Source organism: Montipora foliosa, chromosome 2 (assembly GCF_036669935.1).
Source record: "Montipora foliosa isolate CH-2021 chromosome 2, ASM3666993v2, whole genome shotgun sequence".
Classification (NCBI taxonomy): Eukaryota; Metazoa; Cnidaria; class Anthozoa; order Scleractinia; family Acroporidae; genus Montipora; species Montipora foliosa.
In genome coordinates this window covers 35,875,443-35,892,942 of record NC_090870.1, presented here as the reverse complement: position 1 = coordinate 35,892,942, position 17,500 = coordinate 35,875,443, and the positions used below count along the sequence as shown (strand labels likewise).

At 38.2% G+C, this 17,500-nt stretch overlaps 3 protein-coding genes across 6 annotated transcripts in view; all 3 read left to right on the top strand.

The window, feature by feature from the left end:
• LOC137992954 (tripartite motif-containing protein 2-like) overlaps positions 1–1,644 on the top strand; it is a 1,946-nt gene extending 302 nt beyond the window's left edge. Inside the window, exon 1 of the mRNA XM_068838554.1 lies at positions 1–1,644. This exon is cut by the window's left edge and continues 302 nt beyond it. Coding sequence (XP_068694655.1) covers positions 1–1,418 — 1,418 coding nt within the window. The 3' untranslated portion in view covers positions 1,419–1,644.
• Positions 1,645–3,528: 1,884 nt separating this feature from the next.
• Positions 3,529–14,592, top strand: LOC137992955 (tumor necrosis factor alpha-induced protein 8-like). Of its 4 annotated transcripts, none has more exons than XM_068838555.1 (3): positions 3,529–3,546; positions 9,872–9,978; positions 13,514–14,592. In XM_068838555.1, exons 2-3 carry the CDS (start codon positions 9,894–9,896, stop codon positions 14,107–14,109), a joined length of 681 nt encoding a protein of 226 aa, XP_068694656.1. In that variant the 5' UTR covers positions 3,529–3,546; positions 9,872–9,893; the 3' UTR covers positions 14,110–14,592. The 4 variants fall into 4 exon arrangements, with proteins under 4 accessions (XP_068694656.1, XP_068694657.1, XP_068694658.1 ...); XM_068838556.1 differs by lacking the exon at positions 3,529–3,546 and adding an exon at positions 9,705–9,723; XM_068838557.1 differs by lacking the exons at positions 3,529–3,546; positions 9,872–9,978 and adding an exon at positions 10,374–10,507.
• A 1,113-nt stretch (positions 14,593–15,705) lies between these two features.
• Positions 15,706–17,500, top strand: part of LOC137992953 (uncharacterized protein KIAA0825-like) — a 45,814-nt gene continuing 44,019 nt past the window's right edge. The window contains exon 1 of the mRNA XM_068838553.1: positions 15,706–17,500. This exon is cut by the window's right edge and continues 1,523 nt beyond it. The gene's annotated coding sequence lies outside the window, so the exon portion shown is untranslated.

Genomic DNA, 17,500 nt, shown 5'->3' with positions numbered 1-17,500 from the left:
AATCTATCAAAGAAGCTCTAAAAAGCTGCAGCACGAAGCTAGAAAGCGCAAAAGCTGCTTTTAAAGAAATGGAAGATCGCTTTGAAAAGGCCAGAAGTGAAGTCGACGAAACACGTAAGAAGATAGCATCCTCAGCTGAGAGGATTATATCGATGGTTCGCTTACAAGAACAAAAGATGATGGATGAAATTGAAAGAAAGTTTAGAGAAAACAGAAACGAAGGAACTTTCGAAGAACACAAATCCACTGCTTTTGAGCTGTGTGAGAATGCTTCTGGATGCATTCAAACTGTTGAAGACATCTTGCAAAATACCGAATTGGCCGATCTCAAAGACCTGAAGGAAGCAGTAGTCGAGGAACTGGATGATTTTACCAAGACTTTAGAAACAAGGACATTCTGGGCAAACTTTGAGTTTAAAGATCCCTTTGATGTGTCATTTACGAGCACTGATTCAGTTAAGAAGTTTATTGAAGACGAGTGTTCACTTGGTAAGCTTGTTATCAACACTGAATCTGATACTTCTCAGTCAGGTTTTGAACAATGGCCTTCAGCTCAGTCAGCTTGGGGTTTTGAACCTGATACTCAACTACTAGCTAATTTTTTCAGCAGTGGATCTGTGCTTCTGACAGTGGATAGTTCCTCAACCAGGATACGAAATTTCAATCCCTTTTCAGTTGCCGCTTGGAGAAGGTCTGCTCATTTTGCTGCACTGGATGAAGAGAAGAAGCGTGTGCACATCTTTGATGAGAGAGGAGAGATCACTTACACATTTCGTATCATGTATGGTGATCTCTGGGACATTGCAGTTTCGAATGACAATGAGGTTGTAGTCGTGAATCGTGAAAGCAACCGTCTTTTACACTACGATGTGAGTGGTAATTTTAAAAAGAAGTTTGTGGCTGCCCCAAATGATAATGTCAAGTTCACATCCTTGTCTGTTGACATTCATGGGCGTTTGATCACAACATCTAACCCACACTATGGTGAAGACGTCAAGCCATGCATTCTTGTCTACAGCTCCTGTGGAAGACTCCTTTTGTCATTTGGTGAAGATGTACTGCAATCCCCCGAGAAAGCTGTTTTTTTAAATGGTAAATTTTTTGTTCCAGACAGGGAGCGTGGTCATGTGTTGGTGTTTAACAAAAGTGGTGATCATGTTGCTGAAATTGGATATTATGATCTTGAATCTCCATCCAGTATTGCAGCTGATCATATTCATGGCAACGTGGCAGTTAGTGATAGCAGGAATTCAATGATATACACTTACAGCCAAGATGGAGATCTGCTGGATTCTTTTCATTCGGAGTTCCCTCCAAAGCAGATTGCACTGGCTAACAACTGCAAGAATCTTCTTATATGCAGTGACACGGGAGATGGTAGAAACAAAATTCAGATGGTCACTTACACATTGAGTTAACATTTGAAGGCTCATTTAAGACTATTTTGTTTTTGCTTACATTTACAGCCAAGATGCAGTAGTGGAATAAAACTAAAGACAAGAAACTTTTCCCAAACTGAGAGGAAACACCCAGAACTGTGAAGATGTAACTTTGTAGCTGCTGGGCCATGAGCTTTTTTCCAGGAGAGCAAATTCGAAAAGAAAAGTCTTGTTTTTTTTTTTTATTCCAATAAATATGAAACATTACTCCCATTGTACCATCAAAAGCAGAAAAAAATTGGTTGTTACTGTCACTGCAAAAATAGAGTTGGTCTTAAAAAAACAGGTTCACTGAGCGTTTGGTGTTTACCTAGCCAAGAATGGTGTATTGTGTCCTTAATTGTAGATTGTAGTTATTAATAATGATATTGATGTTGTATTCGTAAAACTTTTTAAGGAAGTGCTGTCTTTGAAGAGAGGGCTGCATTGCTGAGGATTTCTTTAGTGAACTATGCAGCAGAGTGGCAGGCCAACATAACAAAGTATGTTTTGTTCATTAACCGTAGTGTATTTAACTTAAGAAGTCCGTCCACTTCATGCAACTTGAGACTGGGATAAGCTCTCTCTCCCTGTGAGCAAAAGCAGCTCAAATGACTGACTTTATCCTATGGTAGCAGTTTTGGTGTTTTTTTTTTTTTTTTCAGTGAAACTGGGTCCTTACTTGCTGTAGCTAACACAGAAAGCATTTCAGACAACCCGAAGGGAAGATATCAACATTTTGCCACCAAAAAGAATTGATTGGTTTTAATCTGAAGGAGGCAATAACAATGGTACATGAATTACACATTCATGTTATTTCTGCATGTGCTTGATCATCTTATGGTAGATTACAGAGACTAAGCTCTGCCGTAAGTAAGACCTACATGTACATTGGGGGACAAAATTACTTGGGAAAGTCAACAAAAAGTCACAAAAAAAAAAACAGGGAAATCAAAAATTGTTTATCTCAATTGAGCGAGAAGAAGCTACTTTGCTATAATGAGGGGGTGCTCACTTTTTTGACCCTTTTCCCCTTCCCCCTCCTACAGTGTTCCTAAAAGCAAACAGTTCTACAGAGAGTTTGGGATGTGCAGGGATAAAAAATTTAATATTCACTTAATATTGTTTTGGGGAGTGACGTAGATTTATGTGCATGGCGCAAAATGTCCCAAGAATTTTAACCTTCATTGTACATCAACATCATTTTGCTTTATGATGCATATTGCATATACTCATACTATAATTGGTATTATTAGGATTAAGGACTTTTGGATTTAGAGAGAATTTGCATCTTACTTGTGTGATGTGGCAAAGGAGTCGACCGACTGCTGCTGATACGAGAATTCTCTTGTTTTGACTGATCTCTGGGTCTTGGGAAGTTGCTCAATATCTGTCACTACTGGGCAAGAAATGAGCAGAAACCAACACGTTTATTTGATTTCTGGCAAAGGGCAAATTTTTGCCTAAAGGTTGCAGCAAACATGGTGCATAATCTCTCCATTGATACCAAGGAGGGAAAAGTGAAATTAAGGGATGATTTTAACCTTAAATGAACTTTGCAGTATTGCAATATTCACTAGTCAATGAAAGTAAAGAAATTTGTATCAAGAAAAAAGTCACCGTAAAATCTTCTATGTGATGGCCTATTCAGCAACAGCTGTTTAAGTATTCTGTCTTTTAGGCAGGCATGTATGTATACTTTCCACACACAAAAAAAATTAGCAATAGCCAGTTAAATTGTCATTAATCATAATTCCATTTTCTCATATCATTTCAAAGATGAAGAAAATCCAAGGACCTTTGTCCTCAGTTTAGATAGATATTAATATGTTATTTTGTGATTGTCGGCATACCTGATGCTCATCCATCTATTGATCTTACATAATTCTTCTTGGCGTTTATTGTATGGATTTTTAGGTTTATATTTTAGGTTTAATGTAGATTTTAGTGTGATCTTTGCGGTAAACGTAATGGCAAATATCTCTATTATCGTTTTATTTTTAGTTATGTACAGATAAGCAGCAGATAAGCTTATGTTCCTTCGGTTTTTGTATTTAAGGTTGGATTTTCCAAGGCATGTGAGCAAAAGCACAAGTGACATTTACATGTCAATGGGTTGTTAGTACATGTAAGTGTCTTTAGGGCTAACAAAAGCGGTTAGTGATTGAAACACTACTGAACTGGAATATGTTGTTTGCTCTTGCTTGGGTCGCCAATGAAAACCATCTTTTACATCGATGTTTCAACTGATTTTAAAGTTTAAAAAATTAAAGAAAATAAAGGTAATGACATTTCATCTTTTTTTCAATTTGAACTTTATCTCAGTGTAAACTGAGCCTACCATGTCTGGAATAAATTCAGGTATTTTTTACCCTTCACCACTCTAAGTACAAAGGTTTTTACTAGTTATCAAGGGATCCCTACATATTGATAACTATGTGTAGATGTCATAATGCTCAATAACGTCAAACCTTTGGCACAGACTTGGAACCTAGATGAGAGTTCAACCAAACATGTCTGCTGCAATCCCAAGCTGTTGGGAATCTGTGACGGCTACCATTTCCTTTACAATGAAGTTTATGACAGTTTGTTTATTTGGTAGACCATACTCAAAAGCAAGTTATACCCAGGAGAAAACTCATCCATCTAAATAAGTGCTAGCCTTTTAGTTATTTAAAAGGGCTTTGTTTTCATAAGGATACAACCCAGTTCAATATTAACATCAGAAGACACACACTTCAGTACTTTTCTTATTGTTATATCCTGAAACCTATCACCTTCTCCATCACTTACTACTGCCATTATTGTTTTTGTTGTTGTTGTTATAATCATCATCATCATTATTATTATGTACATACCATGCTACCAAGCCATCTCTGACTTTGAAACAGCGAGGATCGACACCCTGAAGATCTAAAGAGCCCAGCACAAAGCCAGGTGCAACCTACTCTCTAATGATGAAGACCACATATGCATCACGTACCTGCGGCCAGATTAGGCCAAGATAGGCATGCATTCCCATATGAGACGATACAACAAAACATTGATCTGAAAACAATGTGTAGTACTGACTTCCTGGACATTCCTTCGTCAAAGCGATGAGAGAATACAGTAATGTTATTATTATTATTATTATTATTATTCTCCATTTAGCTTTCAGTCGTCCCAAAGGAGCGAGTCACAACAAATAACCAAGGGTTCCCTGGGGACACTCTCCTGGAACTTAAAAGTCAAGGACCTTAAAATTTTGGCCGTTCCCAATAGCATAGGTTTCTGCAACAGTCCAATAATTATTCTTACCATAATCCCCAATTTTTCAATCCATTGTCCAAGTTTCTTAGTAACACTTCCAAGAGCCCCTACAACAACCAGTACCACATCCCATGTTTTTTACACTCCACATTCTTCTAATCTCGCACTTGCAAGGTTCGTTTTCCGTCTCTTGCAGTTTCGTAGGACTGCCATATCTATAATCAATTAGTCTTTTGTCCCTCTGCTCCCCCTATAACATCTCCTTCTGCTCATTAGGAAGTAAGCTCTCACATTCAGGAACTCGTACACATTTTCAGCAATAATCCCTGTGAGTAGTTTTCACAACAGTGGTAAACACGTTATTAGGCGGAAGTTGTCTAAGTCGTTCTCCTTTGCCTAGTCTTTTTGGCACAACACTGTCCAACCATATGTCATTCACTCAGGTAGCTGTTTGCTACCATTCAAAATCTCATTCAATTGTCGTGTTAAAAGACCAACGTATCCAGTACCCCTTTACCCCATCCCTACCCGGTCTCAGTATCAGTAGGAGCGCATGTACATTCTCGTAGCCAAGCAAGGCATTCGCTCTGCCTTAGCCCGCTGGAGCCGTCCGTGCCACCTCTCCTCATTGATCTTCTATTTCAGCTTCTCCATATCTGGCTTCTTGAGATGTTCTTTCACTTTTAGCCAAATGACCTCCTCAGGATCACTCACAGACCAACACGATGGTTCGGGGTACTCAAAGACAGGCTCGTGTCCAGTTCCTCCGCGAACTTGTGGGCTTCTTTCATCAGAGACGTCTGTCTCTTCTCTACCGCCCTCTCATGGAACTGTTGAACTGCCCCTATAGAGGGAGCCGTGTTCTGACAAAGCTTCATTGCCGACCTTCGTTAACTTGTATTCGCGCTTTATCGCCTTTTATCTCGCGCCATGAAAGAGCATAATAATCGGGCCCATTCGTTGGGCCTAGGTTTAGGATGTGAGATGTTCCAAGCAGTGTGATTTTCTGTAGGTCCTTGATTTGGATGTTTCCCGGGGTCTTTTGGATGTATTACTCCATCCCTTTCCTTTTGAGTCCCAGGGGTCGTATCACCACTAGCATTATCAGCTCCCCACATCCGTTTGATCTCAGTTTCAAAGTCTTCATTACTGAAATTGTGCCGGACCATTTGTTGGTCATTTTTGCGTCGATATCCGGGTCTTTGAGTCTGTTTTGGTATTTTGCATGGAGAGCCTTCAACTGCCATAGGTTTTCAAGACCTTTCTTTGATGCTAGTATTGCCTGCTCCTTAGCAACATCAGTTGGTGCTTGCATTTCAATATCATGTTCGTCGATCGTAATCTGTAGTTGCCTCCGGAAAACTCTTGGCTTAAGTTTTGATTTGTTTTGAGTCTTTTCGTGTTTATAGGACGGCCTTAAGATACTTGTCTGAAGTTGTTTCCAAACAACGAGCTAGACCTATGATGGACGTTATAAATGACATCTCGAGTTGAGTTAGCCCTCTTCCGCCGTCTTTCCAAGGGAGATACAAGCTATCGATATCAGCCTTGGGGTGGTGCATCCGATATTTTGTAAGGATTTTCGAATTTTCATGTCTATGCGTGAAATATCTGTTATACTCCATCAAGACGGAAAATGAGGGATATTTTCTCTTGGCTCCATTCAGGAATGTATGGGATTACCAGGAAATTAATAGCGTTTTTTGCTTCGTACCTTTTCTTTCATTTTCGGATGCTGAATACTATCTTCTTCATTCACGCCTAGATATTTGTAGACATCGGCTTGTCCATTCGAGGTTCCTCGTGTTGGTGGTTATATCGAGGGTAACGTTGCTAGATTTAAAGAATTAAGGTAGCTTTAGTATTGTTATTGTTATTGTCATTGTCGTTGTTATTATTATTATTATTATTATTATTATTAATTTTTGCCATTTATCTCTGCTAACGTTCTCCTGATGTTCTTTAAGTTAGATTTGCAATAAATCAATGTGAACATGACAACCTGGGACACCGGGGTTCGAAAACCTGTTCGCAGGCCCTCCGAAGGACTGGGGTTGGGGTAGAGCCGCGGAGAGAGAGCCTGGTCGCAAGCTACAACCCTAGACAAAACCGTTGGGAAGGTTAGCACTTTTGAAGTCTTCATTGCTTCTCTCCCCTCCCCCCTCATTCAATGTTGTGTAAAACTGAATGGTTTCAGTGGGAAATTGTTGAGTTGCCTTCCAACATTGAATAGGGGGGAGGGGGGCTATGTAAGAGAAAGTGAAACTATTTCTTTTGAGCCTTAACAGAAGCGGGTTGAAATACAGCTCTGGTGTGGTTCATTTACATAACCTTCCCAACTACTTTTGTCTATGATTGTAGCATGAGCCCTACAAATTGACCTGCTCCCAAGCAACCACTGGTTCGAATCCCGTGGGAGCCATATGAATTGACAGCTGTCTATTATAGACAATAGGCCATTTGCGAAATATCAATGTTCAGCTTGATAGTAAGGCAGCGAGGAGAGAAACAAGTTAGTTGCAATGTGTGAAAGATGTTAGCATATGTCGCGAGCTCGTGATACTCTTATGTCGCAAACAACCACGCGCCAAACGACTGATTTTTGGAACAGTTGTGAAGAAGATCTGCTCATGAACTCGACTACAAAGTGAGATCTCTTCAGTGTATCACTGATTCAATCAGAAGACATGTCTCTCCACGTGGGTTGATTTTTAATCTCGTACCCAGATCTCTGATCTCTTTTGTCAGGACGTCACTAATGAGCTGTGTTCCTATTATATGTTCCTTTTTCTCTCGCTTTCTGAAAAAAAATGGGACGACAAATGACCAAACAAATGACTAAAAGGAAAATTTTTGGACTAACTGCGGACTACCCTGCCACTATGTCGAAACTGTGCGCGACCGTGGTCAAATCTTCAATGTTTTGCTCCATGTCCATGTCTTGCCACAGTTGCACCATCCGGGTTGATTTTATTTTTGTCTTTTAGCTACGTTAGTGTGATTTCCTGTTGTTTTCGCGAGTCAAATGACAACCCAATTTTGAACAATTTCAGAAGCCCATCGAGAATTTGCGTCGGGGTTGGAAGAAAAAAATCTTAGTCGTACACGTGTCTGTTCGTTATTGGTGGGAATTTTGAGTCGAAGTAAAATCGATACAAAGCTAAATACTGACTTTCATTACAATAAAAAAACTTCAAATATTTATTTAACTAACAAAATAGATGAATCAAAAGAGAGGAAATGTTTCGGATTGTTGGTCAAAAGTATGACCGGATTAGCTCTCTTTTTCTTTATCATAATGTCAACTAGAAGGTCAACAGTTTCCTTCTCAAGTGCATCGTGCTTGAACAGAAAATAATCTGCAATGACAAACTAGGAAGAGGTGGTGCCTTGAAAGAAGCAAGAGATTTTATTCTGAATCAATCATCCTTTCTTCAAATTCTTGAGCGTCTAATTAATAGTGATCTCGCTGATAAAGGGATTACCAATGAAGCCGAAAGAAAGCGAGAGGCAACCTGAGAGGACATATGAGCGAAGCCAAAACGGGCTTTTATGGATGGCAGCTTTGGACTTCAAAATGACCTTGATGGTACTTGTGGTGGTATTACGTACGCTCCTAGTCACCCACAAGTTAATTAAAATGCGTTTTTTTTTAATTTGGAAGTGTGCGTAGATCAATCATTATTTTCATGATCATATCTTTATACAGCATTGCAAAGTTGAAACTTATATCAGACAAAGATAACACAAAAAAGAGAAAGACAATGAGCTTGGGACAAAACGATAAGAAGATCAGCAGTAATGCTATAAAAGAGATAAGGAGCTCCGCTAATGCTTGTCCTTATATTGATTTCTCTGTTGCATATCATCATAACAATCAATATATGACCGCCTCTTTTCGACACTTACGAAGCGTTATTTGACAACTTTAAAGACTTCTTCCGTTAGATAGATCATTTTCGAAGCCGTTCTCATTCGGCTACCGGACGCGTTTTGAATATTAACAGGCACCTATTAACTTCAACACGCGAAAGCTCTCACATGCTCAGGCATGTTACCGTTAGTTCATCTGAACTGGGGCGTCAACTGTTGGGAAACTGCAGTCGTAATCGTATTTGTGTCCATATAGATAAACGAGGAAAAGCTTGGCGCGATCAATTTCAGGCAATAAGTTGGATTGGATTGACCACAGATTCAAAAGCAACGAGGCATAACGACACTCATTTTGCATCAGTCAATTAACCTTAATAATCGTTTTGATTTTAAACCACGTCACGGGATTTCTTGCCACTCAGTTCTGGTCAAAACTGTACAGAATTAATTTCCCATTAACTTGCCTTCTGCATGCTAAACAATTTGTTGGGCTTGTGAAAAAAATATATATACGAAGGGCTTATGAAAAGTAACCATTTTTTTGGCCATCACCAGCACTCTCAATTAAAGAATTCATCATTATTTTTAGGTGTCCACTGATCTAAGTCTACAAAATATTTTGACACCTGTCGAGCGCAGCGCCACAGTATTTTTAGAATTCAAAACCCTTTTGTTCCGACAAATACACAGACTCTGCACACAGCTACGATCTGAATGCATGTGTTTTATCACCTTAATTTATCTAGCTGTTTAGTTAACACGTGTTGTACCTCGAGTTAACGCGGCCCACTGTATGTGATATCGTATCACTCACTGCACACGTAGTTTGTCAGCTGATTGGTTGTCCAGCAACATAAAGCCTCAGTTGCAGTTATATTGTTGTATTGAAGCATTTTGTGATCGGAAATATTTCAGTGGTGAGCTCCAATACATAATCTATGTGTTTTAACAGATGGAGTGTCATCCCTAATGAGAAAACACTGTTTAAGCACCGACGAGAGCATTGTGAAATAAATACTCTTATGGAGAGTCCTGCGCTGTCTCTGCTTGCCATAAAATTTCATCGTCGAGAAAATAATTCAAGATCTTTTATGGTTACTTTTATCGCTCTTCCTCCTACAAAATGCTCAAGATTTTTATTAAGGAAGATACCAACATAAACGGACGAAGTTAAATTTTGGTGACAAATTATGCGTGACCGTAACTGGGCTCATATTTCATATCAACCATATATTAATTTTAATGATTATCATGAGCAGAGCATTTTAACTACGATTTCATCAGATTAAAGTCGTGTAGTTATCGCAATCCTGTTGTCATATTTACAGCCTGAAAACTGCGGCAAGAGATATGACCACGCTCACTGATGAACTAAAAATAACCATGCAGGCAGAGATCTGGCTTAACGAAGACACGGACGAGGAACTGGATCAATGTAAGTGTGTACCAGTTGAATGATATGAGCCCAATGCGCGCATTGGATTCGTCGACAAAGGGTCGCCGTTGTCTGGTCAAACTGGCGAAATTAATATCTGTTTTGTGTGTTTATGAAGGATCAATGTTACTAATTTTACTGCACAAAACTCACAAGAACTAGTATTACGACACCAAGAGAAATTATTACGTGTCCTACAACTACCACCCCTAAATATGTTTCGGTTTAAACGCGCTTCAAGCGATATCTAAAATAAGTCGGTATCCACACAATTTGCACTCGATTTATTTCACGTTTAGGAAAAATTCTACTCGAATATTCTTATCTTTTCTCCATTTATGTAAATTATTACGTAATTTGGATGGAAGATTGATATAAATCTGGCTTCAACAGCAAGGGAAACTAGCCATTCTTCAAGGTGATATTGCCAAGCTCAATTATCTCAAGTAAAAGTCTATCTTAGCTAGGCTCACAGTGCAAATTATACACCAGCTTACTTGAAGCCTACATATGTTTCCAGAAAGCGCAGGTGAATTTTAATATTTAACAAAATGAAATTAAGGATGTTTTTTCTTTCACTCTTTTATATCAAAAGTGAATGAAGGCAGAATTAACAAATGAAACCGGGACCTCTTTCCAACACAAAAGAATACATAAGGCGATTTATTTCAGTTCATCATGTCATAACTGGCAAGGTTTTTGCCATTTCATGTTTTATGTGACTCTTTCTGCAAAACATTTGTTATTCTAATTAATATGTGGAAATACGGTTTTTTGGTGGCGAAATGGGTAATTCGTTCCCAGTCGTTTCCCCTGCGTAAGAGAACTTATCACTGTTATCACTGGGATAAGCTTTCTTGTGAATGAGCGAAGCGCAATGAACGAGTCATTGCAGTTTGTATGGGTCGAAGTTACTCTATGAATTCATCGTGCGTTAGTTTTTCCAAAATTGTCGGGGAACGAGTCAGAGTTTTCCATTGCATTTAAAGACAAAAATTGGCATGCAAAGAAAATACGCCAAGGAAGCAGCTCCATTTGGCTGTAGACTCATAGGGTGCTTACCATTTAGCCAAAAAATCCGGAAATTTCGGAAATTGTGGACAACCTCCAGAGGTAGTCCTCTTTTTCCGTTCGGAATGGAATTCGGGAAATGCTCTTACCATTTGCGAAAATCGTTCCGCTTCCAGGCCCTTCTCACAAGGTCGAGTAAATATGCGGGATGGAATGCCAAGTAGTAAAATGGTAAACGCCATTCTCATCCAGTTGGTCATTAAATTCGGAAAACCGCTTACCTTTATGCAACGATAATTCCATCCGGATTATTTGGCTAAATGGTAAGCACCCATAGGGTCTTTTGATTTATCGTTGTTCCGCGTTGCAATGATTGGTCAGAACATGTTACACGTGGCGATTTTTGTGTCGCCTGAGACTAAACGTAAAAATGTCACTGGGCTTTTTGCAAACGTTTCTTCAGCTTTTCTTAGACATGTTTAAAATGTTTAATTGATTAAGGTATAAGACAGTTTCATGGTCCAATTTTTTTATTACAAACTTTTAAAAATAGTATCAAATGAAGTATTCTCACATCAAGCCTGTTCCAAAAGCAGCTAGATTTCTTTCATCAGATATAGAGTAACTGGTATTATTAGATGAGATAATTATCTACTTATTCTTTTATCTGTCCGTAAAAGGGTTTATCCCTAGGAATTATTTCTGAAAAAATGCGTGCTCTCTTAACAATTAATGTCCCCAAAGTCAAATCAAAAATAAACTTGCAGCCACAAAAACTTTAAGGCAAGGAATGTAAACTGGATTAGTAAGGTGGCTACTCACAATCTTTCAAATACCAGAAAGCTGTCCTTTCCTAAAATGCAGCTTCTTAGGCAATGCTTTCTTTTGAGTGAGAATTGTTTTGGCTTTTATTTTCAATTCACCATAATACATAAAACTCACAGACTTATTAATTAATATAAATAAACACGAGTTACCAATACAACAAAAACATAAGCTTTTCTTGGAGACTTTTGTTTGAACCGAATACGCCATTGCCATAGTAACAAATCCTATGCTCAATAGTCCATTGATGGTTCCTTTATTGACGAACAAAAGAGACGTTTAAGAATGCGTCCGCCCAGTTCATCGTTTTCATATTTACTTAAACGTCTCAGACGACTTAAATGTCTCTAGCGTAAAAACAGACATTTTTGTCTCGATTTTTCCTTTTGTTCGGTTCCAGTCGTCGCGTACTTGTTTTCAAGAGTGACGGGAGTTGCGTTACTTGACCATTCTTGATTTTGCGTTTCCGGAAATTCTCTCCGTTTAAAATCTACCATTCATGTCAACTACTTCAATACGCTTGCACTGTATTCCTCAAAATGCAGTTTTAAATCGAAGAAGTTGTCGATATATAAGTGCTTCAGTAGCACCATCCCACCCAGCCCGCCCACCTCCCCCCACACCAGCCAGGCTTCTAAACATCAGTGGAATGCAAAGCCTTCTTACTGTTGCCGTGTTTGCCAGTGTTTACAAACGTAAAACTTGTTACAGATAGGTAGCCCTCATAAATCCGGAAATTGGTAAAGTTTCAACGTGGTATTGATAAAATGTTCGAAAATGCGAACGTTTTAGCACATTATATACGGGGCGTGATGTGAAATTGGAGAATTCTTCTTTCTTATTCCTTCGATTAGTCGAGCTCGAAGTACTATTCAATTGCAAGAATTACTCGTCTTGTTTTTTGCGAGTGCAAATGGACTTTTAAACATCGAAGCCGGAAGGTGATATTTCATTAGCTTTTTTAGTGTACCGAAATGATGGAAATCTTTGCCGTTTTATTATTTTTCTTGTTTGCTCAAGAAATTTGCAGTAAGTCCCTATATGTTATAATAAAGGGTCATGATAACAAAGCTTTCGCATCGTTAATTTATGTAAACAATGGTTCATTTCTTTTTCTTCACTTACGAGAAACAGCGACTGACAGGCGAGGGAAATGTGTGCAAAACCGTGTAAACAAATGAATGAAATCAAACACCATGACCATTTTTTTTTGAAAATGCGATTTCGACTTATCTTTGAATATTGTATGTAATGGTGGTGACAAGAATTTCTTCACCCAGGGTATTTCACCGGCTGTGCGACTGTCTCTTCAGATATGCGGACGATAAATCCCTTGGGAGACGAAATCCTTTTCAGTGATTTTGTTAGTAGTGTACATCACGTGCCCTTAAACATGTCAATCAATCGAAGCTTTGGTAAATTTCACATAGTTTTTATTCTTTTCCGTGGAGCAGTTATACGCTTTGTACTGTAACAGCGTAGTGGTTTCCCAAAAATTATCTGCCATATGGCAGTCTAACAGATTACTTAACCTATTTTTTTGGCTTCGGTGGCTAGTTACTATCCTACAAGAAAATCAGCGAGCTTTAACGCACAGGTTCAAAGGGCTTTTAGTGTTTGTTGTTGGTGTAAATTTCTGCAAGCTCCACTGTGTGAAAAATGAGAGATCATTCCTTTATTTTTACGCCTCTATATTTAGGGACGAAAATGGCCGAAGCTGCAGAGCCAGGAAGTGGATTCAATTCAAAGAGTGTCGCTCTTCGAGCTCAAAAGAAAGTATTGGGCAAGATGGCCACCAAGAACATGGCGAAAGCATTTGTGGATGACACAACTGGCGATCTTCTCGATCAGCTATACAGGCTTGCCAAGATTGAAACCGGGAACAAAAAGGAGGCCGAGAAACTAGTTAAAAATCTGGTGAAAATAGTGGTTAAAATCAGCATTTTGTTCCGAAACGACCAGCTGAGCCTTGAGGAAATTCAGCTCGCCGAAAAATTCAGGAGAAACTTCCGTTCTGCAGCGATGACTTTTATAAGCTTTTACGAGGTGGATTTCTCATTCGATAAGAAATTTTTAACTAAGAACTTGGAGGACTGTCGAAGCCTGCTTCATCAAATTATCGAACGCCATCTCACTGCGAAATCGCATGGTCGAGTGGATCATGTTTTTAACTACTATGCCAACGGCGAGATGCTAGAGAAGGTATTTCAAGCCAATCGCGATGGACCGTTTGGTATTATTCTGAAAAACATCGTTGATAACTTGAACAAACTAATGGAGGAAGGCAAATTATAGGTATGCAGGCTATAACGGGAAGGCTCTCTTATCTGACTTTGCATTCTACTGGATGTGAACTTTTGCGCTTATCTCAATCTGGTAAATTGCTCGTGTCCTTCTTTTGCAAATACAGTCAAGCTTTTATCCTAATTTCAAATGTTCGAGGCGTGCTGGAAACACACTCAGGCTAGGCTTGTTGTTATAATCTTTTACTTCGGCGAAAGCGTGGCCTCTTTTAATCATAATCAGAGGAAACGAAAGAACAGAAGGCACCGTTCACGCTTAGACACACGTAGAAATGTTGTCTCTTGGACATCTTGTGTTTACTTCGCCAGCTGATGCGGGCGGAGAGTCGGTAGTCGCGTGAATAAAATGGGGCGCGTACATTTTCTAAATTAATTCTGAGACCTTTAAGAGGTTGATCAATGAAACGAGCGCTTTTTGTGGATAAAATATTGATCCTGTTTGTTGTATTAAAATTGCTACGGCGTTTACCGTCAACTTTAGTGGGTTTGTGATCTCCTTTCATTTTCATGTCATGCTTTGTGCATATCAGCAATTGTTGCAATTAAGAAAGATAACTGCAGATTATGGGTTTTCTCGTCCTGGTACGTGCAATCTCGACGCAATGATTTAGAAAAAAGATATGCGTTTTTTTTTAATATTGAGAACGTTTTGCCTTTGTCGGTGTTTGATCTTTTTACCCTAAGCAGTGGATTAATTTTGTCATTTACTGTAAATAAAAGAGGAAGTTACTTCCTGAATCCAGTAAATGAAAGCCACGTCTTTCAAATTTTGACTAATTGTTGGCATAGATTTTAGAGAAAGATGTAAATTGCCAAAGTACACTCATTTCTTTTTTCCTGTTAACCTCCAAATATTATTTTTGAGACCATTTCGTGTTATGTATGGGCCCCACGAGTCCAAGATCCGGAGTATTTTAAACCTAGGAAGATCTAGACGATATATTTGAATTCTGGAACTCTTAATAGCTTTCGGATAATTCTTTTTGGCGCTCGTTTCTACTTAAAGGTTCCGTCCCTACATTCTACAATATAGGGAAGGCGATGGAAAAATAAACTAAGAACCCATTTTCTCTCGTTATGCTTGTAATTTCGGCTGCGACTAAATTTCTTGTCTAAAGCAGATGTTAGAATTGACGAATTATAGAAATCAGACTGTTGTAATTTTAATGAAGTGTCTTTGAATGGCGAAACCATGGAGTGGAGATGATTCAAAAATGATTGAAATTAAATTTGTATTTTTTTATATTCTTATGACATTCAGTTTAAAGATAACAACAGGTTAGTCCAAAAAGTAATATAATATTCATCTTTATTTAATTTTTTAAGAATTACCTCTGAAAAGGTGTATATTCACTGTGTTCATGCTTGAACAAGAAAAAAGTTATATAAAAATGTGCCCTGGTGGAAATTAAAAGGAGAAAAATTTAAACTGTCATTTTCTGTTCAATAAAAATGTGTGATACAGTCAACAGCTAGATAAGGCATATTCTTTTTTTGGGAATCCCATCAATATTTAAATACTGTAATAAAGATCTCGACCTGTTGGTATCAGTTTCTTTGAATCCTGCTTATGTCTGTCGACATAACCCCTGAAAAGATCACCAACAACCCAAAACATTAATTCACTGTTTTTTTTATTCTGTATCACACGGTTATTTTATAAAGATATCATTGTTAATTGGATAAACATAAACATTACAAGAAACAGTGAGCAAAATTGCTCCTCCTTATTTTTCATGTTTAATTTGCACAATTTTGTGATGTCTTGTCTAAAGAGGCTTTTTGTTGAAGAACAAAAGCAATTTGGTCCAAATGTTTCATTGAAAGAAATATTTGCAGTTTGTAATAAGCATTTGGGAAGTGTCCAGTTAGCTGATCATGAAAGTCTTTTTTCATTGATTGCGCGCATTGATATACCAAGACAATAGCTCAAGGGAAGCACCGAAGCATTTGTACACAAAAAGATTTTCACTTCTGTACTGAAATAAAAGCATGCATAACACAGATTAAATTACACGGGTCAGGTCTTTTGAGTTACTCACCAGGGAATATGTTAAACCAAATATCATATAAATATATCTATATATTATATAATTATAAATATGTGCAAAAGCCAAAGGAAATCTGATACCAATAGAAATGTATATTAATTTTTTTCTTTGAATTTGCACGGGCATGTTTCTGTGCGTGTGCTGTTCTCAAGGTGCAGTTACAAGTAATAATAATGTTATTGTTCGAAATGTATGTTATAGTGCTTGCTAAATTGTAAAATAGATAAAAAGATTTTGTTATTAGAAATGCTTGTGATGCTGAGTCAGGATGCACGCTCTCACTAGGCTCTGTCTACCCTGTGAAGAATTCTTAACAGGGAGCAATAATAAGAATAGGCAAGTAGAGCTAAAGAGAAGTATTGTTTAACCCATTATCTCCTGAACTGTCCACCATTGACGAGTAAATTCATCTGGTATTAGAGTGAAATCTATGAAAGTCTTACCCCAAGGAGACTTCATAAACACTGGTAACACTGCAACGTAACCCTGACCTAGCTGGTATAGGCCAGTTATTCCAGAATACCGATGGAAATCCCATGTTTTATGAGTCAATAAATCAACAAGTCACGAGTCAATGAGACTCACAGTCAATATAGCAATAATTTATTGATTAAGCCTAAGCCCTCGTTTCAGTGATTAGGCCCAAGCACTTTCTGGAATTTTAGCTTTCATTTTATGGTTTGGTAACTGCACTAACTCATTGACTCATTGACTCATAAATAGTGTACACTCTTACCGATGATGGCCTATGGTTTCTGTAAGAAACTTCAGGGATCACCTTGGTAACAGGTTCTCTGCAAATATCCCGACAACTGACGCTTGGTAAATACTCACCATGTCTCTCTTTAAAGGTGTATGGCAACTGCAGACCACAGACTGCCTAAAAATAGCACTGATAAACAGTATTTAGGTCCAAGCACCCATTTTAAAACAGTTACCTTTCAATAACTGTGATTTAGGGTTAGTCTGGACTCTGGAAGTTTCAGACACTGCTTTTTAAAGTCAGGCAAGATCTGTATGTTGCAAACAGGTATTGAGCAAAGACACCTTTTATAGTCAAAGCAATGGCCAAATGTGCAAGATATTCCATCACATCAATTTGTAAATTAATGTTTAAAAAACGAGCTGCAGTGTTTTATTGGGGTTTAAAAACACGAGGCATAGAGAGTGTTTTTAGACCCGATAAAATGTGTGCTGCGAGTTTTTTTGAACGGCTTATTTCACAAAGAGCATGTTCCTCTTGACTCAAAACAATGGTTCAAATTGTGAGCGGTGAATATTAGCATACAAGGAAAACAAGCTATGCCTTATTAGTATTCTTTATATAAAGAA